The following is a 27,272-nucleotide window of genomic DNA, read 5'->3' on the forward strand; positions in this document are numbered from 1 at the left end:
CATTACTTAATCCAGTGATATCCTGTTTTTCCCCCTTATTGGTGCAAGATAAAGTGCCTTAGTGTTTGAATAAACTAAAATGAAATAAATCATATGAACTATAGATCTTTAATGTCTTTTTAGCCCAATGTGTAAAAAGAAGAGAGACGTCCATATTTTTTGCCTTGCTACTTTAGTCAGGAAGACTGTTTTCTGCTTTGTGTTAATACAGCTGCAGAAGGCAAAAGCAGGCTAATTATTAAAACAGTCAATAGACAAGAGGCACTTTGCTATCTCTACTGCTCTAAATTTTTAACTCTAGATGTGTGAAATAAAAAGGACAAACCTCCAGTATATAAACAGAATAATTTGCATTGGAAGACACCTCTCGATATTGTGCAGTCCAACTCTTCTGAAAGCACTATTCAGCCTTCATGTTACAGTTACATGGGTATTCAAACATTACCACTTGCATTACCACAGGGAGAACTGCGAGAGTGTTGCAGAACAAAGATGAAGAGGAAAGCTAAGCCAAGGCAAGCCAGTATGCTTTGCAAGGGACTTTCCATCCCATGTGAAAAAATGGAAGAAGGAAATAACTGCCTACAACCATAAATTAATGATGTATGTGCTGCAAAGGGCAGCACAGATTTTGCCCTGGGTAAAGACACCATGCTCTTGTAAGGGTGGACTTCCAGCAAACAGCAATTAACTTTATTCCCAGACAAGTCCCATTGGAAGATACTTCTTGAGAGACGCAGGCAAGCAAAGCTTTCCTAGCTAGTCTTGCACCCTTCTCAGGTTCCCTATGCAGAAGTCAGTAGTGGGTGGTTTCCAACATATGATTTTTTTTGTCTTACTGCATTTTGCTTAGACTGTATGTTACAGGCTGACCAGATCTTGCATTACCTGTGTTCTGAACACCATAAATCTATAAAGCCCCATAAAGCAGCTAACTGGACGAGCTGAAAATCCCTGATCCTCTGTATGACGCCCAGAGTCATGCTAACACATGGGCCTTTTTTGCTTTGTTTTTTTTTACATCTTGGAAGGCGGATGGAGTGAGCTCATGTTGGTCAGTAAAATACAGTGCAAACATACCCATTGCCATACCCATAGGGTCCCCAGAGATCCTATGGCTGGGTTTCACCATTCTGGTGGCTGGTAGACACAGTGGATTCTTATGGTCCAGACAAACTGGAATCTTGAAACTTGGCAAGTGTGCCCATCATTAGCCACCAAGCGCAGAAATTAAAACTCCGAATTTCACTGTTCCATCTTGGAATAGTATGAGGTCACAGGTCAATCTTATTTCATGGGGCTTCATAAAAGGTTCTCTTAATATGTTTCAGGATAGCAATTCTTTTTTTGTTTTTCCAGGAATTGTTTTCTTCTTATGGTAGAGTTCAAGTCTCCAATTTAGGAAAATTAAGTTCACCTGCATCACTGTAGCCCAAAATTTTCCATACATTAGTCAGCATACACACACAGAGGTGGTAACAATAGAGCTGTATACATGCATAATCCCATGCAATGGTCAAATACATTCATCGGCTGCACCTAGTCACTGCCACTAATCCAACCACATCTCCAAGACTCTTTATAATATTCCCGTCCCATAAGAACCTCCAAACAACTGCAGAAATATTTTCTTCTTCTTTCATCAAACGCGAGGGACTTACCTCAGTATTACTATCTGTCTAAGGCCCAAGTAAAAAAATATTTCTATACAGATTGTGCATACTCCTTGTCATAAAATGTTTCAAACCTAGCAGTCTGACAAATTTTACAGCCTAGCTAGTAAGAGGGGCCTTGTGAGGAGATATACAATGCTTGCTTCTGACCTATTTCAAGCTCCAAGTTATGAACAGCCACTTTGGTAATTATGGTTACATTTATAAGGCATTATAGGCATTGTTTATATATTCAATTTATTTTAAAATACAGGGCAAATTTAGCTCAGACACAAACAGTGAAGTCACACCTGCTCACAATAGGGTCAAAATTATACTGCTTGGTCTGCTGAACCAGAAATTAACAATGAAAAGCCCAAAGCTTTTAAGAAAGAGGAATAGGTCAGTACTCACTCAAGTTGCTAGCAGGCACAGGAACAGACAGGTGCAAAACATAACTCAGTGCAGGTAGAAACAGTGATGCCAGCAACAACACAAAACTGTTGAAAATTGAAGAACTCTGAAAAATTTATGAGAACCCTTCTGTCTCATTACCTCTGGGTTTGTAGCAAGGAGTGGATACAATGCATTCCTCTTTTATGTGTGGCTTTGTTTTAGGACTACAGCCTCCTGTATGCATTCCTCTGTGATCAAGGCAAAGGACTACACGGTATCTGAGTCCTTGTCCACAGGTCACAGTGCACTGGATTAAAAAAAAAAAAGGTGTGTGTGATACATCATAGGAGTGAAAGGGGAATATGCAACAGAACTATGTGTACATCAGAGAGCAAGAAACATGCTGCAGAAACACCCAAGCTTGAACATAAAGTATTCATAATATTTGGTAGTTATGGATGTGGTATAAAAGTGACAGAAATTTTTGCCTTTTTGCTCTGAACATTTACTTGATTTGGACATTTTGCCATTGGATTTCTCTTGCAGTGCCACTCCTGCAGTGTTGCCTACATGGCTTGTGGCCATCTGTCCCATATTAGATATGCTCACTAACACCCTGTCAGTTTCATCTGGAGCCACTCTGCTTTGCTTGGACAAAGTTTTGGGGCTTACAGATTAACAGAGCGACACTCAGGTTTTTTGGAACAAGGTACTAACCAGAATGGAAAACTCTTGCACTTTCTTCTCACAGATACTTTCTTAAGCCTCACTTGTTTTTGCAATGGTTTATCAATTTTTTCCCTCTGTACAGATTGTTTCAGAATTGGTTGCACTTGAGGGGATCAAAACTACTAACCAGCGGGGAGGGCTATGGATACCACCAATATTTCTTTGCTCTTGGATAGCAGCTTCCATGTAGAAATCAGTCAACACTTTGCAATCAGTCAACACCTCATCGGTATGTGAGCTTAGCTTCTAAACACATATATTTGTTGAGAAACTACAATCAAGATACATCTTCATGTACGAAGTCAAAGTACTTTATTACTTTTGTAGAAGGACATTTCAAAGAAGTTTACTTTCATACGGGAGGAAAGCCAAATCAGGAACAGAAAAGTGCAAGTGTCAAACTGCAGACTAATTTACAGCTTTACGTATTTCTGGAAATTTCTCAGCAATTAATGAATTTCAATTTATGTCCCAATGTTGTAATAAAGATATACCACTACATGATTACTGGGCTTTTTTTGTGCATTTCATTTTTATACCCAGTCTATTATTAGCAGAAAGTCACAAATTAACATTAAAGAGCTGATTTATTTTCCCATCATTCTTCTTAATCTTAATACACTTTTCCAGAGTGTTTACTTGGCAGTTAGTTAGACAAACAGCATAATTTAAAACAAAGGTGTTGGTAATAAGGAAAGAAAGCACTGAATGTCCCTACTTCCACAAATTCACTAAACTATAATTTCATATATGTTCCTAGTGTGGTAAATACAAAACCAACAAAGCTAAATTGATTACCGGAGACCATTCCTGAGCAAGCCACTTTGGGCAGTCAAATATATTGCAAGGCTGGACAACAGGCATCTTTGGAGTATACATGCATTTCCATTCTTCCACAGGGCTGATATGCCCCTGAATGTCTTCTTCCACACATGAGATGGTACGGCTTTGAATGCCTCCTCCACAGGATGAGGAACAGGCAGTCCAGGGTGTACTTTCCCATCTGAGAAAACAGAGAGGCATCAAGAAAAGTAACCGTTGCTGTTCCCACCCCCAACTGTACCCCAAAAATGCACAAATTGCTATCTGTAAGTGTATTTTCTTTTCTGATTAGTGTCAGTAAAAATTAATCATATATCTATTTTCATAAGTGTCCATAGCAGCAAAGAATGCTCATGGCTGGTGTCTTTAAGTCACAGACAAGTAATATGGAACAGCCTCTCTCCCACTAACCCAATTACTACTACCACAGAAAATTGAAATACTTTTAACCTAATTTCTTTTTTTATTACTTGATGGAATTAAATTATCTTCACAATTTGTCATATTCTGAGGAATCTTTGTCACAAATCACTGGAAACTCAGTGTGCTCCAAGGCTGATGTCTCCTTTGCAAGAAAATAAAGGGAAACAGTAGTGGTTTTTTCCAGGGAAGCAACTCAGCAGAGGAAAAAAGAAAAAAAATGGGAGGAAATTACTGAAAAGATCTAACTATACTGATAAGATATATGTCCTCTGATGCATAAACCAGAAGGACCTTGTTTCCTTGTAATTAAGGCAGTGAGAGGAACCGAGAAACCATCTTTTTTTTTGTCTACAGGTACCATCTGAGAGTGTAATGGCAAATCCAAAGAACAACATATATGTTCTGAAAGGCTATGCATACCTATGAGAATAATTGGGGTTTTTTTTAGTGATACAGATACCATAAGGTATGTATTCCTTTATATATGTACATGTCTGTCTACATAATACAGTCTGGTATTGCCTCTCTTATATTCAAGCCGTTGCCACAGATTACCTGTGAGACCATTCTCATGATCCAGTATGGCTATTCCTATATAATCCTGTGCATGCCTGATGGTACAGAAGTATGTATGTTCTACCTACCTGGAAACATTTCACAAAATCATTTTTTTTCCACAAAGGCAAGTGTCCTTTTGAGAAGGATATTACAAATACTGTTTGAAGCAATTATTTTGGTCATAAGATTCCATTTTTTGACTTCAAAGAATAGTTTTTGTGGAAAATACCAAGCCTACTTTCTGCTTCAGGCAAGAAGTAAAAAAAGTGAAAGGTGAGGATTTTTTTTTCTCCCACTTAAAACAAAGGAAATATTTTTGTTAAGTAACAATTACAGAATCCCCAAGATTGTCAAGCAATATGAAAAATGTTTATTTTTCTCTCTGATTTTTCATCATCTCAACCATATTCTTATCTTTTCCAGTACACCTAGCACTACCTACACTTGGCTACTGGCTGAAAGTACCATAAAACTCATGGTGAAAGGGTTTATACTAATAATCATTTATGAATGTTACGACCACTGATTAACACTATGACTTACCAATAGGAGTGGTGAAACCGTTTTTACACCATGCCACAGCCATCATTTTGTGCTGATCATGTTACATATTTAAAGGATTTAAAGGAGAGCAATAAGGCTGGGAGAGTGGATGTAAAGGGAAGGTTATGGGATGAAACCATAATCCGGAACAGCTTTTGATCATTTTCAGGGAAGGATGTTGTTTTGTTTTTTCTTTCAGTATTGCTGAAAGCCAAATACTGCAGGGCATTTTGATCCTTCATTTTTGGATTTTCTTCAGCAGTAAAAATGCCTCTGTCTAGCTGCCAGCTCAGAATGCTTTTTACCTAAATACAATCCCTACACTATTAAGTACTGCTGAATCATCCCCTGATATAAAATTATTCTCTGTCCTTTATCAGTGTTCAAGCCCTTTGTACACAATTGAAATAAACTTTGTTTAATTTAAAGCTACAGTGTTAAAGCCTCCATATTCCTTACAAGTGGGTTTAACTTCTGAGGCTTGGCAGTATGCATGTGGGTGGTTTTTTTTAAATAAGGAACAGAGAAAAGTGTTTCCCAGAAAACAGGAATTAGATGCAGAGATATATTTCATAAGTGTATCTCACAAATATCTGGAGATACTGACTATGTGTACATAACAATAAGCACTTAGCTAGGAAGAGAAAAGCCTAATCCAATGGCACGGATAACTGATAAATGATGTGAACATGAATGGCCGTCACAACACTTGTCTAGTAAGTTGCTCTGCACTGCACTGCATTTGCACAGTGATGCTGAAAGCTCTCTGTATTATGGCACTGTTTGAGGGAGGTCTTTTCCTCACCAGGATGAGACTAGCAGTTTCCTACAGGGTTCTTTCTGTGATTTCATAATCCATGACACAATAAATCAATGAAGAAGGAAACAGCACAATATTATTGCATGTCCAGATGGTATTTCAAAACCTAAAGGTTATTATCATTCAACTATCAAACATTTTTATCATCAGGAGTCTTATTTACAGTTTTAAGAATAATTACTCATCTGATTATTTCCACAAGAATCTTAAATCTTACATTAAAGACATTTAAATTATGATATAATTAATAATAAAAATCAGATCTTGATTTGTACCTATGATTTCTTATTTCTTAGAGAGGCCAATGAATTAGTGACCCCAGGGAAGGCATTAGCATGGGTTCGTAGGATCAGAACACAACACTGATACTGTCAAACCTCAAAATCTGACAATTTATAAGCATTCAAGAAGCAGCACTATGGGGGGGGGAAGAGAGGGAAAGTCCTTTGGTTAATTACAAAGCAACAGGTTATAGTCCTGTTCAGAGAGAAGTAAAGGAAAAAAAGGAAAAGTGCAAGAGAAAAGCGAAGGAAAGAGAGAAAGAAAGGGACCACATACTTAGTAAGTCTGCATTTCTGCTTCAGCTAGAATACAATTTCAGTTTGGCATTGACAGAATTTATTACTACAGGTTAGCACTTGAACATCTCTAGGTTAATCTGCAGGAATTCAGAGCAAGAGAAAAGCAGCATCTTTTAACAGCAGAATTATAGAGAAGAGAAAAAGAAGAAGAAAATGTGTTTGTTAAACCTAGAATCGATTGACTGTTTTACGTACCGAGGAAGGGGATGGTAGAGGTCATAGGGCATGATCTGCTTGTATCCATCACTGTTAGGAACAATAATGCCAACCCTCTGAGTAGAAGGTACACATAATAAAATAAACACTAAATGATTACGTTATACAACTTTTTGTATTACAATATTGTATTACCTTTTACAACTTTTTGTATTACAGTATTACAAACCAGCCAAACAAGATATTTTACCTAAGCTGTCATTTAAAACAAAACTTATGCTGCCATCCTATTGTTTCTGAGTTGTTCAAAAAATGATTACTACTTCATTGTTATAAATACATTACTGTTTGACAAAGAAGCAATCCATTGTCACAAGTGATCCAAATATTATTTAGATTTACTGTATTGTTACCTAGCATAAAAAAGTTTCTATGCTTAATACTTATGCTTAATAAGGGAACTTATCTGTGCTTCCAAGAGCTCTAGATCAAATCCCTTTTAAAACTATTATATGGTTGTTTCTGCCCTTCACATAAAACTTCTGCTTTAATAGGAGCCAAGATTAGAAATCTGGGGAATCACTGTGCAAGAATTCAAATCTGACATTCTTGTTTCCTCATCTTAAATTAGACCAGATCTGCCTCTTTGTTTGCTTTTTTTTTTTTTCTGGAAGAAATGAGGAGCTTGAGAGAAGATTAACATGTCAGACTGGGTTTTTTGTTTCTTTGTTTTTTGTGTTGTTGTGACTGATTGGCTTGCTTTGCTGTAGTGTTATTGGTATTATATCTAAATAATATAACATCTAAAGGTTATAAAAAGCAATAGTGTAGATCAAAATTAGCAATCATCTGAAACATTATCATGCCAGTTATGCATGAGATGGATGTGACTTGTCTTGTTGGCAACCACAGGGTCTCACCGAATTACTAGTCTGGAATTTCATATTTTATCTGCACTTTTTGTAAATTCTGACTCAGAATAATGCTAACCATTATTCTCCCAATTTAGGCATATCTATTAACATCAAACAGATGATCTCAGAGCACTTCAATCATCATCATTTTCATCAAAGCCACCTGGGGATCTGGATAGGGCAGGTGGGTGGAACCATTGAAGAGTGAATACCAATTGCATTGAAATAAAAAGTGTGTCCCTACCCAAGTTATGGAGAGATGAAACTGGATGACAAGAAAAAAAGTGGGTTTTGGGAGTCCTTTGCAGATGAGAGGTGCTGGTATGCTGCTATGAATTTTTGCAAGGGGGAAGGAGCAAAGAAGGGGAAAGGGAGAAAGTATTCTCCATCCTCAACACAGTTCACTAAAATATGCTGTAAGCATTTAAAGAAGTTTTGTCAGGCTAAGGTTGAAGGGGTCTCTTCTCCTCTCAGTCAATAGGGGGTTTATGTGCATAACTTGTCCTGGACAGAAGAATTGATCCCATTGTGTTTTCACAGTAAGGAGACAGCACCAGGTCAGTGCACGGGAATTTTCCAGCTGAAGAACAAGAAGGAGCTGGAGACCTGGAATGTGTGATGCGGACTAGATAGTTCCTTCTAAGAGTAGCAGCCTCTGCAGTTAAAGGAACCCTCTGCACGAGTGCGCATATTTGCATCTTCGGAGAGCTGCTTGTCCCCACAAAAATCCCAAAAGCTAGAAGAGGTAGTTCTGGCACTGGGAAACTTTGGAAAAGACAAATGGGTCATTTAGATAATGGTCAGGAAAGAAGTCTTTTCAGACTTAGCTTCATGGGTAAATGCTTGAAGAATTTAAGAGGAATTGCATATTTTAAGAAAATGGAAAGGAACTTTTTCTGAGATTTTTTTTGTCCATGCTTTTGGAAATCTGCTGTTTTCCTGACTTTTTCAGCAGTGCTGTGAAGTTCCACTCTGAAGCCTTTGCACTTTCCAGCTCATCAGCTTGCTGAAAAGCAGTTGGAAAAAAACATTTATGTACCAAGATCAAAATTAAATAATTACACTATAAAAGCATCTACTGTCTAAGAAAGAAACAGATTTCAAAATATTTCTCGCTCATTGCAGTGAAAAATTCTTTCTAACAAACATGATCTGTATGCATAATCCAGGTCTACATGTTTTAGAATGCATAATTCCCAAGACCATTCAGATGGAAATAACCATACCACATCAAAACACTGTTATGAATATGAAATAACATGTTAAAACCACTAGATTAATATTTTCATTGGAAAGGTTTGACCCTCAAAGAATTCTGCATACATAAACCGCACTTCTGTAAACAGTAGTGAGCTCCACAGAATTAGTGACACTATCCTTGTGCATATGTGAGGGCCTGCCTTTAAAAGCTCTCATTCTGTAACTGCAAGACAGTGATTCACAGCAATGTAATCACAAGACCCCCACAATAATACACAATAGCTTAATTTATGACTTTTCAAAAAAACTGGCTTAAAGATACGACAGAAGAACAGGTGGTCATTGTATCGTGAATGACAACTGCATCTTCTCTAGCTAGTCTTGTGTGGGGTTTTTGTACATGTTCCAGAAAAAAACCTCAAGACTAAGTGAACACATTAAAAAAAATCTTAGAGATTACTTTAGTGAATCGTTACTTTTTGACTGGACAAAGTGATCTAAATTCCATGAATCTACCATCATACTCCTACAAAAAAGATGGAAGAGATCTACTTTATGGGCTTTGTTTGCTGTATGTTACTGAGCCAATGCAAAGCAGATGGTGTGCTAAATGAACAGAGGAAATTACAATTCCTTCGCTGAAATATGTGCAAGTAGCTAACAGGACTCATTCACAAAATACTTAGAGCTTTGGCAGGAGCAGAAGTACAAAGCAAATTATTTTGTTGAGCTGTTGTGTCTCATATGTCTGAAATCTCTCATGCCTTTCAGACCAAAAAGTCCTGTCATATAGCATGTAGATTGCTTTGTTTTCCTCCTGAGTGCTGGCAGCCTCAGCACAGTTGCCCTTCAAGGGACATGTATGGCTGGAGCAGGAGCTGCACATGCCAGAGGTGGGAGTGCTGCAACCAAGTCTGCCACCTCTGCAAGCATTCTGCTTCCCCCTGGGATGACTGTCTGCAGCTGCATTTCTTGAAAGTCATGTTTGATGTCCTCTTCCCCAATTGCTTCTTTTTCTCCTTCAGCTACCCCCATTAGCACAGGTGACAAATGTGAATCCCTTTCTCCTGTACCTCCCTAATGACTCCCTCTCTCTGACAAGGTGCCAGCCCTTCCCACCTCCCCCTCCTGCATCTTGGCAAGTCTCAGGTTGGACACCTGTTGAGCCAAGTAGGGGAATGGGTGCTAGAACTGGGAGAGGAGCCAGCAGAGAGAAAGGACATCTACCCCCAGGATGCTGCAGAGTGGTGTGACCCCGCACGAGGACGATGTGCCGAGGACAGGAGTGGGTAGGGGCACCTGCCGCTGGTTTGCTGGTGTCCTGCACCCTGCTGTGCCAGTGCCCAGCCTCTGCAGGATGCTCACACGCCTTTGGCTCACAGCCTTCACTTCTGCTGAGGTCTCTGTCTTCCTGGGGGTGTACTACTCATAGGGCTACGACTGCACAGCTGCCCGTGCTCCCAGGTGACTGGAGCTATTACACCTCTTTCCTGATGGGGACTCACACAGCTCAGACTTAAGCCTTCACTGAAATCTGTCAGACTTGAGAGTAAATGATCTGCATGGCAGGGAGTGTGCCATCTAAACAATGGTCTGGATTATGTTAAAGATATTACTAGTAATGAGCACATAATAATAAAAAGTTTAAGTAGCTTAAGTTGGGTGTGGACAGCTAATTCATTAAGTGAAAGGAAACACTGGGAAGACATGAAAAAGTTCACCATAGAAGTAAACAGTTTAGCATCTGAGCCAACATATTCATGAGAGCTATGATTATCACTGGACAGACGACAGGTTTGTGAAAAAGACACTAAGGTGGGTGATACTGTACTTAGGTGCTCTCTGAAGATGCCACATTGTGGCATTATCTCCCTGTGCTACAAGAACACTTTCCATGTTGAGAAACAGTTACTGAGGTCCTCAAAGAGATGGTATCCCTTAACGCTTCCCATGTGTTATTCTGTAAAACTACTACTGTTTCCCTTCAGAGCCGGGTAGGTGACATCTACAGTAACACCACAGGTACAGGTAACATTGGTTTCTGAATGCCTATTTTTGCAGTAAGTATAATTCCCAGTTGCAATACCAATATGAGTTACATATCTGGAGCACCATGCTTAGTCCTGACATATAGGTAGTATTCTGATCATTTTATCAGGTTATCAATGTGAATCTTGAAGAACTACCACATACTTTGTACTTATATATTCTTTAATATGGTCTTAGTACTTTACAGACTGGTAAAAGCCAATGTCCCTACCTAAACATTTAAGTGGATACTTAAAAAAAACCTACTTAATGAAAAGGACTGCTGAGAAAGCTGTCCTTTGGTGTCAGCCTCCAGAAAAAACTCTCGCTTTAAACAGCACATCTTTTCAGTACAATAGTATCTTCCCTTTATAAAAAATGACTTGTTCAAGGTGCAGAGATTTCAAGTTCTAAGCAACACATGGTTTAATTATCATTGCCATAGACTGCTAAAAACTGATCTCTTCACAGTGCCTGAAACAGGTGTTATCATTTGCAATTTGGCATTCTGTAAGGATGTTTCCAAAAAGCCAATTCCTCTCTGTTACAGCGTGTACCCTGGGATGGCATAGCTGTACTTCTAAATGACTCTCCGTTCCCTCAGGGTCTTTATATCAACAACTTTGCCTTGGTATGTCTTATATAAAACAAAAATTGCTTTCTGACATCTGCCAATTGTTATTTTTCTTCTGTCTTTCCTCCCATGCACTGTGCAGTCATCTGTCTTAACCATTTGAGAATATGTCAATTAAAATCATTGGGAAAAGTATGAAAAATATCCATAAATTCCAAAAGGCAAATTACATATTTGGCACAGAACTGTATTTTTTTAAAAAAGCAGCTTAGAATTAAAAAGTAAATAAATAAATAAAGCAACTACATAAAACTACTTTCTCATTGGTACTGTGGCAGGTAAATCTAACCATCTTAAGAACCACCTGGATGCAATCCTGTGTAATGTGCTCTAGGATGATCCTGCTTGAACAGGGAGATCAGATCAGATGACCCACCGTGATCCCTTCCAACTTTACCCACTCTGTGACTCTGTGGGGTAGCAGGGAGGAGACTTTTGTGCAGGGCAAAAGAATATTGATAATTAGAAAAAATTTACTTATTACATTCTTACAAGCTGCCATAACTGCAACTAAGCTTTTTATTAAGGAGGATGTTTTAAAAAAAACCCACATAAAAATAATTCCTCTAATTGTGATGACAGTAATTTTCCAACAACATTTTTACTGAAGAAGAGTTTTTCCCATCTTATTAACACTTAAGAGACATGCTGATCATGGGGATGGAATCATGGACCATTTGTTTTCTTGTACTTTGTCATGATTAATGAGGCAAAATATATTTTGAAGGGAAGAAACAACCATTTCAAATCAGTCCTTGCAATGGTGAAGGTGCTAAACAGAGGTGTTCTTCTACACAGTGCATTTTCAGACGAGAAAGAGGTTGCATTATATAGGATAAATGACATTGTGTGCAATAGCAACAGAATATTTTTCTACTTTTACTCCTTTAGACCTCAGCCTCTTTTAAAATTCAAGCTGACTGACCTTGCAGGACAAGGATCCAGATTACACTCTTGCAGTTTTGGCTTTGGCTTGATATTTTCAGGAAAATAGTGGCAGTATTGATCTGCCACTACCCGGCTGCTTCTCAGATCAAAACACTCAGCAGATGTCAGTTGATAACCTGCAATACACAGTGGAATAAATAATATGAGATGTGGTGCTCTTCCTGTCTCTCTCTGAAATGCATCCAAGTTCTGATTTGGTAAAAAGCAAACTAATTTCAGTTTGCTTCAGTGCTTTTGCACATAACAGCTGTTGATTTACAGACCAGATTGAAAACAGCAATGTAAATCACATGTAGTAGGAAACAAAAAGATAACCAGTATGGTCAAACAAAAATTCCGAAGCCTAGAACAAAAAAAGCAAAATCAAAGTCTGAGGTTTCTTGATCATCAACAGTTGTGCCCTCAGTTTCAATATAGACAGGGAACAAATGGAGACATCTTGTGATTCCAAAGCAGGCCCAAATCCCATCAGCCCTTATGTTTGACAGCTGTAGCATTAAATGCAGATGTGGATATCAAGATGTACTTTATGTATGGAGTGTGCACAATGCTAAAAAACTACAACCTACTACCACGTTGCTAAATCACTCCCTTAATTTAGTTGTAACTATTTTCATTTTCAGATTTTGCCCCTTTTAAAGATCCAAAACCAAGGGCAGCAACTGGGACAGGTCCTGTATGCAAATGACTTTTTGGATTACAGTGGTAATTCATTACCTCCTCCACAGGATGCCGAACAAGGAAAAAAATCAGTTTCCCTCCATCGGTGAATGATAGGCTGATAGAAGATGAACTGAACTGAACTGTCAGCAGCACCAGCATAACGAATCTGAAAAAGAGGTAACATCAAAGAGTGAAACTGATGTAAATGCTGGGAAGAAGTATTCTGCCACATGCATCTTGCAGGTGTGACACATCTTGCAGCTACATGAAATACCAGATACACTTTGCAATAGGAAAATGAAATACACAAAACGAATCACAGATTGGTAGCAAAATCTTTATTGGAAAACACAGTCAAATAAATTTCTGAGTATAATCAGTGACTATTATTGAGACCATGTTCTGAAAGAGCGAGTGCAAATGCATGGTTAGCGCTCCTGAATAATTTTACAGAGACAGAGGATATGGAATGATCTTTACTTTACAGAAAATTACCTACCATTATCTGCTGTCCCTGACACATGGACTTGGATTTTAGATCTCTAATATTTCCCAAAAAACATTTGAAGACTAGGTATAATATATTGACAGTACAGAGTAAAAAATGGGAGGCTGTGCTGTGAGACATAAAAATAATACAAAAATTTTAATTCTAGACTTTTTATTCCTGAAGTGAAGGTTTTTTCATTTTCTTTGTGGTACTGTCATTATTATAAGTCCGTCCTGCTTACTTTATTTTGCTTGTAAAAATGCTTCTTTCAGTCATGGGTGTGGACTCTCGGCTGGAGCTAAGAGCACATTTGGAAAGACATCTTCAGAACCTACAAGTACTGCCAACTTTTAAGCCACCTGAGCTTAAGAGCTAGTATGCCTCTGGTACTATGTGTGCTGAATGGATTTCCTACACAAACAAGAGTTTGTAGTGTAAGGAGTGCAATAAGACCTTCACACTGCTAAAGTAGCACCACTTGCACCTGGCCTAGTAAAAAATCTTTCCTATTTGGTATCTGTACAGTTATGAGGACTTCAAAATCTCTGCAGGATTTCACTTGTCCTTTTATCTAAGGCTCTGCATGAACAGCGGATAAAGGAAGAACAAAAAACCTCTCCTAGTTGGTTGTTTGTCACAGAACATAGTGTCTCAGTGTTGCTTGAGCATCTCTGCATCAGTGGCATGATGCTACCACAGTAGAGAAAACTGCCAATCACAACTAAAAAAGATGGACCCTTCTCCAAGACAGTACCAGTACTCTTAGGTGCAATCCTCCTTGTTCTTTTTATCAGACAGCTTAAAGTATTTTGCTGCCGCCTCCTTTTTTTTTTTTTTCTCTCATGTTTTGAACAAGTTTCTCACTTTTGGAAACACCATTTTTCAAACTGACTTTCCTTTTCTCTCTTTCCAAACATCAAGAGACACTGACAAAGAGTGGTCTGTGAAACAGAAGCAAAAATATGACATATGATCATTGAGATGAACTGTGAAATTTGGGGTTGTTTTGTTTTCCCTGTAGATGGACAGAAACATGATTACAAATCAAAGTATATCTTGAAGAGCAAGAGGAAAGCAAAAATGTTTATGGGTGTTAAGATGTCTGGTCCACTGAGACTAAGGCTGCCCTTTTCTAATTAAGCAGTGATGTAAATTCCCAAAAGGAAAAAAAAAAAGCAGCTGTAGCAATACTACTGCTTCAGCAAATGGAAGGCCTTTTGCACAGATTAATTTTATTTGAGTCTGCATGTCAGAAATAGGATATCTAATTCCTTGTGAGAGGATGCTGCTTTAACTACACACTTCAGATGGGTCTTTCTCAGCTCATGAAGCCTGAAGCACTCCCGAGAAAATTCTTCTGTTGTGCTGGAAGCCATTCAGGGAGGTCTCTGATGTGAACGTGCAGAAGAGGCATTCACTGGGGAGAATTCTGCTTTTACTCTGTTTTTTAAAGATCATCAGTGATTCCTAAACTCAGAAGATCTACTCAGCAGTACAGTCTGCAGTGAATCATCAAGCACAAACCAAGAGCTCACACAGAGCCTACTATAAAAGGAAGGGAAGAAAAAAGACTTCGCATTAAAAAAAAAAAACAGGAAGAAAGAAGAGTTCCTCTCTCTGCAGACTATTCCTGCATGTCTGCAGTTATCTGTCTGTTCTGACACAGAGAAAAGATAGATATACATCTTCTCCAGCCTAACGTGGGAGTCACTCATAGAGCCATGATAACAACATAGATGGGAAAGTATCACAGTGAACCCCAGCCATAAGCAAAAATGATACAAAATAAGCATATGAAAGAAGCAGACACAGTATTGTTTTGGTTTTTTCTAAGGAGTACTATAAGCAGAAGAGGAACAATACATGGTGTTTCAACACAGCAAAACATTATTTTTGATTTCGTTTGACAGTTCGTTAAAGTTAAGATCTTTATACAGGAGAAAACATCAGTGACTGCTTGAGCCCTGCAAAACTCAGAGTGAGACTTAATAGCTAAATGCTGTAAGAAATGTCCTGATTTGGCTGTACAGGGCCAAATCCCACACATTGAAATACTCAGCTAGTATGAGGAATTTTTTTTTACCCTTGCAGTATTAGAAACATCCTGCTAGTGAGAAAAGTTGAAGCTTCAAAAAGAGACGGTCATCACTTAAAAATCTTTAGTTAGCCTTTCAACTAACAGTTAGTTTTGCATCCTTAGGTTACTGAGCTAGAAAAAATGGCAACTGATTATTGTATTCCCAAATAAAATCCTATCTAAATTTATTAATAGCAGAAGGTAGAAGTACTCAGATCTTGCAGAGCACTCAGCCCTGCATTTGTGCACTGCACCAACAGATCATCCTTGACTTCCTCTAGGTTTCAAGGGAACTTGGAGCATTCCTAACAAGACAGCAGCCCTTGTCAATTAATGAGAGCGAAGAGGTCACATAAGTCATATAAGTCAGTCATATAATGAGCAGGTTAAATCCAGAGACCTCAGAATACCCACTGTCTAGCTTACAGTCACTCTCAACAGAGATTTTTTTTTCTTGTAGAAAGACCTTGGAAAAAAAGAATCATCACTTTTACACTGTTTTTTAAATTGATTTTGTAAATGACTGTCTGGGAGGGTGCAACAGAGGTACAAGCTGTTGCCCAGGTGAAGTTTAGAGTTGATAAACTTTGGTTTGAGGGATATCCACAGAAAGCTGCACAAAAGCAAGATAAAAATTTGAACACAAAACACGTGTAATCTTTTAGAGTTATTTTGATTGTTCTAATCTGTCCTGTGAACAACACACTGCAAGATCTGACCTCACCTTTGCACTCTGTAGTTTTTCCTATAGCTCCAAAACTCTATTCACTGAAGAACACATGGACTGCCCTACAAAACTACAGTAAGTTCATTTGGACAGTTTTGAAATTTAATCAACAGTTTATAACCAGCAGTCATAACCAGCAGTAATTATCAATGTTATTTGTACAACTAAGCTATGAAAAGTGTATTCAATAAGATGTTCTCATTTTATGCAGTTGTTGGCAGGAGGGAGGAGGAAAGACACCATTTCTCTCTTTTGTGTGTTTGTGTGTGTGTCTCAAACTAGGGACACAGAAAGGGAATTATTATTTCATACCACAGATTCATAGAATCATTAATGTTGAAAAGACCTCTAAGATCATGGAGTCCAACCTTTGACCAAACACCACCATGTCAATTAGACCATGCATTAAGTGCAACATCCAGTGGTTTCTGGAACCCTTCTAGGAATGGTGTCTCCACTACCACCTTGGGCAGCCCATCCCAATGCTTAACTACCCTTTCAGTGAAGAAGTTCTTCCTTATGTCCTTATGTCCTTGGACATAAGGCCTGAACCTCCCCGGTGCACCTTGAGGCCATTTCCTTGTGTCCTGTCACGGGTTACGTAGAAGAAGAGGCTGATTCCCACCTCACTACAACCTCCTTTCAGATAGTTGTAGAGAGTGACAAGGTCTCTCCTGAACCTCCTCTTCTCCAGACTAAACAACCTCAGCTGGTCCTCATATGACCTACTCTCTAGACCCTTCACCAGCTTTGTTGCCCTTCTCTGGACACACTTCAGTCACTTTTGTCTTACACAATTTTATCTGGTATACTATGATCCATGCCACCACGCCTACTATAAAAGTTCTAATGGATTTTTCCACATTACTATTACAAATGCTTTCTGCAAGTTCCAAATCCCAAATCATCAGGTTGATATTAATGAGAAACTAAATACTGAAGTCTTCCAAGTAGCATAGCAAGAAACTGGAATGAGGGTGTGGAGAACTAACCTTGTCCAGCATATGTAATTTTTTGTCTTTCATGTCAGTAAAAAAAAAGTTCATTTGTTTACCTAGAGTGCTTCAATACTGTTGTTCATATCTAGTGATACTTTACACTGAAAAAGAAACAGGATGTACAAGAGATTTGTTGCTATTAATAGTTTGTTCATGAAGCAGAAATAGGAACCAGACACTGTCACAGGAAAACAGCTTTACAAGCTTGTTTAAAATAACGTAAGAAGTGCAAGAAATGTAAATACTGAGAGATGCGAAAGCTTTCAAGCATATGGTCTAAGACAGGAACACATCACAACTCCTGAGTTTGCCCTTTAATTCCCTTGGAATGCTGAAAGGAGTTCTGCCTTTGATCTCTGGGGAAACGTCTACTGTCCACTTCCGCATTCTTGTCCCCATCCTGTGTTGTATCAGCTTGGGTTGTCTTTCTTACATCTTATCTGTTGCTTCACAATTTAGCTTCTCAATCAACGAGAGAAATCACTGTGAAATTACATTATCACTGATTTACATACTTTACAAAGCATCTCTGAATTGAACTTGCTCACCATGCCCCAATATTGGATTAAACACTGTTCCTTTAGGTGATGAGGATGTTAAAAAGCCTTTAGATTAATTCTGTCACAAAGCCAAAATAAAAAGTCCAAAATTTTATCAAATTCCATTATTCTCCCCAAAGGAAGAACAAAAGAGAAAATCAGTGCAATGGATTGTCTAGGATAGCTGGCAGCAATGGAGCCTGCATTATTAGCTATAACAGTTAATAATCTGTACAGAATCCACTACTAAATGCAACAAATGTAGAAGTTTCTCAAAGGAGAAGATAAAAGTCATTCCACCAAAGGCAACCCAAATACACCAAAATCAGACCTGCTGCATCTCTGCTGTGGATACCACCCCTAAGACCCCAGTCATCAAGGGAAAGACCATTTCAACACCATCAACATGCTCCCAGAGTAAGAGAGTTCACCTTTGAGCAAGCCACCTTAATCCTCAGTGGAGAATATTTATTAATCTTAATTTAATGATTACAATACTTAAGAAATCAATGTAAATAAGAGGATCCTATTGTGACTGATACTGCATAAAAATAAAATTAACAAATTAAAAAGGTAATGTTTGCCACACACACACAAATTGTTAAAATGATGAAAAATGAACAAGGTTGTCACCAAGCCTTCTTTGTACTTAAAACTGACAGATTATTGAGAGATACACTTACAGAACTTGAAAAAAGTTACAGAAAAAGAAAAGGAAAAATTACAAATAATTTGTCAGTAGAATAGAAAATGACATGTCTAAGAAAATGTCTCTATTGCCCAAAAACCTGACAGTACATTTCAAATTAGCAGTATTTTAAAGTAGTAGGTAAGATTAATGGTAACATACCTTCAGATCCAAATAGCATCCATACAGAGGTTTCAAATCATGTACTCTTTGAAGAGCACAGGAATGCAAATCATGTATGATCACATTCAGCCTACTTACATGAATAAACTATGGTTTAAAACACAGGAGTATAGACAAATGGTAACATTTTTCAGGAGGTTTTTCATGAGTAATGAATGAAACTGCAGTCCAATAATCTTTACCTCCGTTATTGGGTGAGTAGATAGAACGTAAAAAAAAGAACAGAACTCAGAGTACCAGGAGAAGGGAAATGTTTTATGAACACTGTAGTTTGCTTTGCCAAAGAAATAAAGATAGCTTTATTCTTCCAGGTTTTCTTCTAGCTCCTTCACCTAAGGTCCTAGACAGATTCTTCTATAAGATCTTCCTCTCATGAACTGATGATTGGGTAACAAAGCATAGTCCTACAACCTGGTCTTGCCATTGATGAAGGACCTGAGGAATCTTTCATGGATGTGTGCTAGTGAGTTGTTAGCCAGACCCTCAGATGAGCCAGATAAAGGGTCCACCATGAGCTTACCAAGTTTGCTAAAGAAAAAAAATTATGAACAGTACCTAAAATTGAAACCATCTGTGAAAGCACTCAAACTTTTGAAAGACTAAATTCAAGTTCAGTAAAAAAAGAAACAATGCCTATGGGAAAATCCAGTTAATTATATATGCTAGTTATACACAAAAGTCTTGTCAACATTATTTATTACTATTCAGAATAGCAGTAGGGTTGCTGTAGGTATAGAATCATAGAATCAGCTGAGTTGGAAAAGACCTCTGAGATCATCAAGTCCAACCCTTGAGCCAACACCACTGTGGTTACTAGACCATAGCACTAAGTGCCACATCCAATCACATCTTAAAAACTTCCAGGGACGGAGAATCCACCACCTCCCTGGGCAGCCCATTCCAATGTCTGATTACTCTCTCTGTAAAAAATTTCTTCCTAATATTCAACCTAAACCTCCAGTGGCAGAGCTTAAGACTGTGCCCTCTTGTCCTACTGCTGGTTGCCTGGGAGAAGAGACCAAAGCCCACCTGGCTACAACCTCCTTTTAGGTAGTTGCAGAGAGTGATGAGATGCGATGGGAACAGTTCCAGGCATGGAGAAAAACATACAGCAATTGACAGGATTTTATTATATGCACCTTACAGTTATTATATGGACTTTACTGTTATTATGTGGTTTCATTGTATTCACATTACACAGTGCACAGCCTGGACATGCCCAGGCTTGCCATGAGGTTGCCTGCTCCCTGCTTTCCCCGCTCCTCCCCCTTTTGCCCATGTCCCTATCCTGGTTTGTCCCCCCACTTGTCTGTCTCATGCTCTGCCCTATGTTCTGGCCCTTTCCCCTCCAGAGCTGATAAAAGACAGCGTGCATGCGCGAATAAAGGATTCTACTTGCACCCTTCCTTGTGTTCCATCCCCTCTTCGGACCGCGGCAATGAGGTATTTCTCTGAAAATATTGGCTCAGTGTGCAGCAACAGCTAAAAAGACTAATGGAATTTTACAGAACGGAAGGAAAAAGGAAAGAACAGAACACAGGCAAATAGAATATATTTGTGTGCTGATTCTTATACTTATAGAATCATAAAGATTGGAAAAGACCTCTAAGATCATCAAGTCCAAGCGCTAACGTAACACTGCCAAGTCCACCACTAAACCATGTCTCTAAGCACCACATCTACACATTTTTTGAATGCTTCCAAGCCTGTTGAATCTGCACTTCCCTAGGCAGCCTGTTCCAATGCTTAATCAGCCTTTCAGTGAAGAAATCTTTCCTAATATTCAGTCTAACCCCCACCAGCACAACTTGAGGCTATTTCTTTTTGTCCTATTACTTGCTACCTGGGAGAAGAGACTGACCCCAGCCTCAATACAACCTCCTTTCAGGTAGTTGTAGAGAGCAAGTTCACTCTTTCTCAACATGTATTTATATACAATAAAATTATCTGTTTATATTATATAAATATTAAATAATTGTATTATATTTTATTAAACTATGCATCTATTTATAGAGCATTGATACTTGAAAAATATACATTTATATATTTAAATACTAGTCGCAAACTACATATTTATGTGTATTTTAAAAAACTGTGACTATATAACAACACTGGAACCAGAAAAAGGACAGAGAAGGGAAGTAAGGATAACCCTTTTATGGATCATTGACAAAAAGTAAACACTAAATAGAGTAAGAAGGACATAGAACTGCTGGAGTGAGTTCAGAGGAGAGGCATGAAGATGACCAGAGGGCTGGAGCACCTCTCTTATGAGGAATGGTTGAGAATGTTTGGGTAGTTCAGCTTGCAGAAGAGAAGGCTCAGATTAGACCTTACAGCAGCCACCCAGTACCTAAAAGGGGCCAGAAGTGAGCTGAAGAGCGGCTTTTGACAAGTGCATGTAGGGATAGGATGCAGGGTAATGCCTTTAAACTGAAAGAGGGTAGATTTAGTTCAGATATTAGGATGAAATTCTTAGGGTGAGGGTGGTGAGAGACTGTAAAATGTTGCTCAGAGAAGTTGTGGGTGCTCTGTTCTTGGAAGTGTTCAAGGCCAGGTTGGACGGGGCTTTGAGCAACCTAGTGGAAGGTGTCCCTGCCCCCCCAAGGGGGGTTGGAACTAGATGATCTTTGATTTTTCTTCTATGGTTGTATGAAGATGCTAGGAAAGAGGCAAGTGATGATGATGACAGAGATGTCAAATATGGAAGTAATGGAGAAAGGAGGCAAACAGTAGTAATAATTTCATGTTTCTCAGAGTGGGAAAACCAGAAGGGATCAGTGGAAATATTGCACCAAGGGTTTAAAAATTAGATGTATTCTTCATTTTACACAGAGTATATTTCAATGCAGTAACCATCTCACGACCTAAATGTTATCTAAAGGGCAAATGGAATATATTGATTAGGAGAATGATCATGTTCTAGTAATTGAAATAGCTTATACTGAACAGAAATAAAAGGTGGATATGAAATAGAATTGTACCTTGTTTTCAAAGAGGCTATTTCATGTTTTTTCACAAATTTCACGACATTTGCCAAAATAGGAGAAGAAGGGCAGAATTTTCCTGAACTTGTCACAAGATCTAGTCAAGATAAATAATTATTACATCTCTTTTCAGGCTGGTCATTACTTGAGCTTGACCTAGAAATCATTACAACAATTGTATATTTTTTGGATATCATGAAATCAGAATGGGTGATTTTTCTCACTATTACTAAGAAGTATTGAATGCAAACATAGGTTGATAAAAGCCAGTGATAGAGATCATGTTACAGACATGCTTCTGGCTAAATCCAATCTGCACTCTGCAAACATGACCTCAGGAAGACACAAGAAGTAGTATTGCTATACAATGAAGGGACGATATTCCATTGGTCTCTTCTAGATGAAGCAAACTGTTTCAGTCAGCTGACCTTGATAACATAAAAGTGGAATCAACTAAACATGAACTATTACTATATCTGTCCACTCAGCTTTAATTCTATCTCATCTACTTCCAGGAGCACCACCTGACAGTGCTTCCAAGGTTCTTCACCACTTTCTGCCTGACCTGAAGCCTTCTCTCAAATATGAGGCATAATCTATTCTGGAAACTTCACCAGTATCAGAATTAAATTACACTGAAGACCCTTATTGTCTTTACCCCCAACGCTCATATGGTAATATTTCAAATATCCAACAATATGTGAAGCATAAACAATAACTCCTTGCTGCTAGAGCAGATTTGCATGTTTTGGCCTCTGCCCTAAAGCGAATATTGAAATAATTTCTTATTTCATGCCACCAAGTAAATCACTATGTGCTGCTTGTTTAAAGTGATATTTAATCCAATCTTGGCCATAGCCCGACGAGGCCCATCAACCTCTCTGCCAGCTGGCTGCCTGTACACACATTATCTCCTCATGCCCTTCCAAGTCCCTGAAGTCTTGACTAAGCTCAACTTTATTTTCTTCTGTTAACCTGGACTCTAATCAAATTCATTTCTCTCATCAGCAGTTTCTGCCAGTGCTAGATTGCAGCTGAGGTAAGAGTTGTATGGCTTGCTCTAGTGCTCTGTGTAACTCAGTATCCTGTTTTGAGATGTATTTCATGACTTTTTGGACAATTGGTGGCCAAAACCCCAATCTCAGCAGCAACTCTGCTCAAGTGAACCCAGTCCATACCATTTCTAAATCAGCAAGCAGCACCCCCAGCCACCAGAACAAAAAAAGAGCCAGACAGTCTTTTCTAGCAGCAGCCCTTAGCCAAGGCTCATCAGCCCTAGCACTACAAAAAGATGTTAATACAAATGCAATTCTAATCCAAAAATCTGTAGGAGCCTCCAGACAAACATTTACATGATCCAACTCTATATATTCCTGATGCAAAAGGCTTAGTCTGTGCAGACACTACGAATGAACATTCATCTTGATACCAGGGATTTAAAATCAATATAAACATAGTCTAGTCTAGTTTTAGGCCTACAGTGGTTTCTCCTCCAAACTAACCCCAAGCCTTAGACAACACCCTTTACTAGACCTTGTTTTACACCCACTGGTCTTTGCTAGCTCACACCTCAGCCACAGGGTTAGGGCCCTAGCTATCCAAAAATCACCAGTGAAACAAACTGTAACAGGTTGTACTTTGCCAGCCCCAAACCTTCCCTGGCAGTTCCTACTGATGGTTTCAGTAAGCCTATAACTCATGGAGTTCATATTTACAGTGCTGATTGCTTTAAACAGTCGACCAGTTGTGAATGTTTGCGTTATATTGTTATCTGTAGACCCCATCTGACAGTATTACTTAATCCTACTCAAACGATTGCAGATTCTCTATTTTGTGTCTGAAGTGAACAGTATCAAGAGAGGAGATATTTTAGCACAGACAGATGAATAAATCTGACACTGGCGATACAGCAGCTAAGTGGCAGCTCTGCCAATAAAGGACATGTCCCCCTGTGAGGTATTACTACTGTGATCTCTAGATCACAGAAACAGAAAGATTTCCAAACAAAACTAACCTTCATTTGATCAGGATTGTATCAAACATGACACATTCTTCTTACAGAAAAAAGGCATTTCTATTCACATGAATCAGAATTTTGCACTGAAAACATCAAAACAGGAAAATCTTCAGAATTTAGGAAAAATAGTTCAAGTACAATTTAAGTTTACTGGCATGTTTTTCAGGTCTTCTGCCTGTCAAAAATTTGTAATTCTCAAACTATCAATATAAGAAATAAGAACACGAAAAACTCTAAAATTTTGTGAAACATTTTTTTTTTTAAGACAGCTGTTGTACTGAATCATTTTTACCATTGTCTTGGTTTGAGACAATTTGGAGGGATGGAGATCTTAGACAGAAGTCTCCTCCCTCAGATTCAATATCTCTGGTTGCTCCAATACAGAGAGAGAGAACAAATACACCCCAATGTAAGTGAAAAAATAACTCGCTACCAAGAAGAAATGCCAATAGTAACACTGATAAAACTGGGTTAAATCAACTGATAAAGCAAAGCCTCCCAAGTCCGGCTCACCAGACCAAACTGAGATGGTGGCTGCTCTTCCCCACCTGGGAAAAACACACATGGCCATAGGACAGAGACAAAATGGACCACCCTTCCATATAGCTTGCCTCCCCCATGCCTGGAAAAGCTGGCAAGAACAGTTGGAGAGTCAGTGTTGGCAGGAAACAGTGGCTAGCTGGGATTTGATACCGGTAGGCACTTGAATGGCACTGCAGTGAGGCTGCAGTGCTGGTACAGGCAGCTGGAAAGGGGCTGCAGATCCCCCAGGTGACTGGAAGGACCTGCAAGACACCTGTTGGATCCAGTGATGACACTTGATTGCTGCAATTTCAATGTGCATTGGTCAAAGTGGTGGTCACAGTCCAGATCCATTAAGGTGGTGGTGGAAGCCCTGGTGGTGAGGGAAGCCCTGAAACTCAGTGTTATATATGCTCAGGTTCAGGTGGGAACACCTGTGGTACCTCCCCTGGGCCGAGGAGTTTTACACTGGATGATGTAATACTGTGAGTCATGGGATGCTTCAGGAGTCTTTGACACCTGCTAAGATGATGCAGCTGTCTCTCAGGTCAGTGTGGCTGAGTCCATTGGGGCCCATTATGGTTCATCAACAAGAGATGAATACCTTCAGGCTGGTGTGAATGTTCCCAGGAGTTATCCCAGCTGAGTCATCTGTGTAAGGAAAAAGAAACACTGCCCCACCTTGAAGGATTTGCATCTTGCTTATCTTGTTTAACACCCAGCTTGTAGCCTGAGGTATCAGATGTGCAGGCTGGCATTGATGACAATAATGAAAGAGGTACCAGACTAATTAAAAAGGACTTCAAGGCCCTGGATCGATTAGTTAATGGGACAGGAGCACAGGTGGTGTTTGCCTCAGTTCCTGCAGTAGCAGGGATGAATGAGGAGAGGAGTAGGAAAACTCATCAATAGATGGCTAAAGGATTGGTGCTGCCAGCAGAATTCTGGGTTTCTTGACCATGGGGCAAATTCTACGGTACCAAGCCTGCCAGAGTCAGATGGGCTTCATCTGTCTAGCAAGGGCAAAAGGACTCTAGCCCATAAGTTGTTGGGGCTGATCAGGAGGGCTTTAAACTAGGTTTGAAGGGGGAAGGGATTGAAACCAAGCTTTCCAGAGATGAGCCTGATGGTGGAAAGCCAGAGTTAGAAGTGAAATCAGCAGCCCAGCTCATGTACAGTAGTGCACATAGCATGGGTAACAAAACGAGGAGCTGGAAGCCATTGTGCAGCAGGAAAGCTGTGCTGTAGTCGCCATCACAGAAACACGGTGGGATGACTTCCACGACTGAAGTGCTGCCTTGGGTGGCTATGAGCTCTTCAGAAGGGATAGTTGAGGTAAGAGTAGTGGAGGCGTGGTTCTGTATGTTAGAGAGCCTCTTGACTGTAGAACTTGAGGTCAGTAACGATAAGATTGAGTGTCTGTGGATCAAAATCAGGGGGAAGGCCAATAAGGTGACATCCTGGTGGGAGTCTGTTAAAGACCACCCAACCAGCATGATGAGGGTGATGAATTATTCTACAAGCAGCTGGTGGATGTCTCAAAATCACCAGCCCTTGTCCTTGTGGGCAACTTTAACCTGCCGGATGTCTGCTGGAAACTAACAGAGAAGAGGTAGCCCAGGAGATTCCTAGAGTGGAATTTCCTGCTCCAGCTGGTAAGCAAGCCTAGCAGGGGTGGGGCCCTGCTAGATCTGCTGTTCACAAACAGAGAGGGGTTGGTGGGAGATGTGGTGGTCGGAGGCCGTCTGGGGCACAGTGACCATGAAACAATAGAGTTTTCAATACTCAGGGACACAAACAGGGTCCTCAATAAAACCTACTCACGAAGAGTTTAGGAACATAGTTAGGTCATGTAGAAGAAAAATTAGAGAGACAAAGGCACAATTTAGCCACCTCTGTTAGGGATAACAAGAAGTGCTTCTACAAATACATCAATAGCACGGAGGGGCAAGGAAAACCTCCACTCTTTGTTGGACATGGGGGGAAACATAGTCACCAAAGATGAGGGAAAGGCTGAGGTATTTAACACCTTCTTTGCCTCAGTTTTCAACAGTAAGACAGGTTGTCCTCAGGACAACTGGACTCTGGAGCTCGTAGACAGAGACAGGGAGCTGAATAGCCCCCCTATAATCCAGGAGGGAACAGTTAGCAACTTGTTGAGCCACTTGGATCCTCACAGGTCTATGGGACCAGATGGGATCCATCCCAAGGTGATGAGGTAGCTGGTGGAAGAGCTTGCCAAGCCACTCTCCATCATTTACCAACAGTCCTGGCTCACTGGGGAGGTCCCAGATGATTGGAAGTTGGTGAATGTCACATCCATCCACAAAAAGGGTTAGAAGGAGGACCCAGGAAACTACAGGCCTGTCAGCCTGACCTCAGTGCCTGGCAAGGTTATGCAGCAGATCATCCTAAGTGCAATCACACAACACCTACAGGATGGACAAGGGATCAGAACCAGCCAGCATGGACTTAGAAGGGGCAGGTTCTGTCTGACCAACCTGATCTCCTTTTATGATCAGGTGACCTGCCTGGTGGATGAGGGGAAGGCTGTGGATGTGGTCTATCTGGACTTCAGCAAAGCCTCTGACACTGTCTCCCATAGCATTCTCCTAGAAAAGCTGGCAGCCCACGGCTTGGACAGGGGCACTCTGTGCTGGGTTAGGAACTGGCTGGAGGGCCGGGCCCAGAGAGTGGTGGTGAACGGTGCTGCATTCAGTTGGCGGCCGGTCACTAGTGGTGTCCCCCAGGGATCAGCGTTGGGCCCAGTCCTGTTTAATATCTTTACTGATGATCAGATGAGGGGATTGAGTGTACCATTAGCAAATTTGCAGACTCCCCCCCAAGATGGGGGGGAGTGTTGATATCCTGGAAGGCAGGAGGGCTCTTCAGAGGGACCTGAACAAGCTGGATAGATGGTCTGATTCCAATGGGATGAGGTTCACCAAGGCCAAGTGCCGGGTCCTGCACTTTGGCC

At 39.8% G+C, this 27,272-nt stretch overlaps 1 protein-coding gene across 2 annotated transcripts in view; it reads right to left on the minus strand.

Annotated features, from left to right (window-relative positions):
* Positions 1-27,272, minus strand: part of ADAMTSL1 (ADAMTS like 1) — a 382,369-nt gene that overhangs the window by 97,516 nt on the left and 257,581 nt on the right. For both annotated transcript variants that reach the window (XM_051801328.1, XM_051801329.1), the window contains 5 exons: positions 13,122-13,233; positions 12,382-12,520; positions 6,720-6,770; positions 3,576-3,780; positions 2,208-2,355 (listed from right to left, as the gene is read on the minus strand). In XM_051801328.1, coding sequence (XP_051657288.1) covers positions 2,208-2,355; positions 3,576-3,780; positions 6,720-6,770; positions 12,382-12,520; positions 13,122-13,233 — 655 coding nt within the window. The remainder of the gene's footprint in view (positions 1-2,207; positions 2,356-3,575; positions 3,781-6,719; positions 6,771-12,381; positions 12,521-13,121; positions 13,234-27,272) is intronic.

Source organism: Manacus candei, unplaced genomic scaffold, assembly GCF_025592945.1.
Source record: "Manacus candei isolate 608988 ecotype Guabito, Panama unplaced genomic scaffold, ASM2559294v1 h1tg000051l, whole genome shotgun sequence".
Taxonomy (NCBI): domain Eukaryota; kingdom Metazoa; phylum Chordata; class Aves; order Passeriformes; family Pipridae; genus Manacus; species Manacus candei.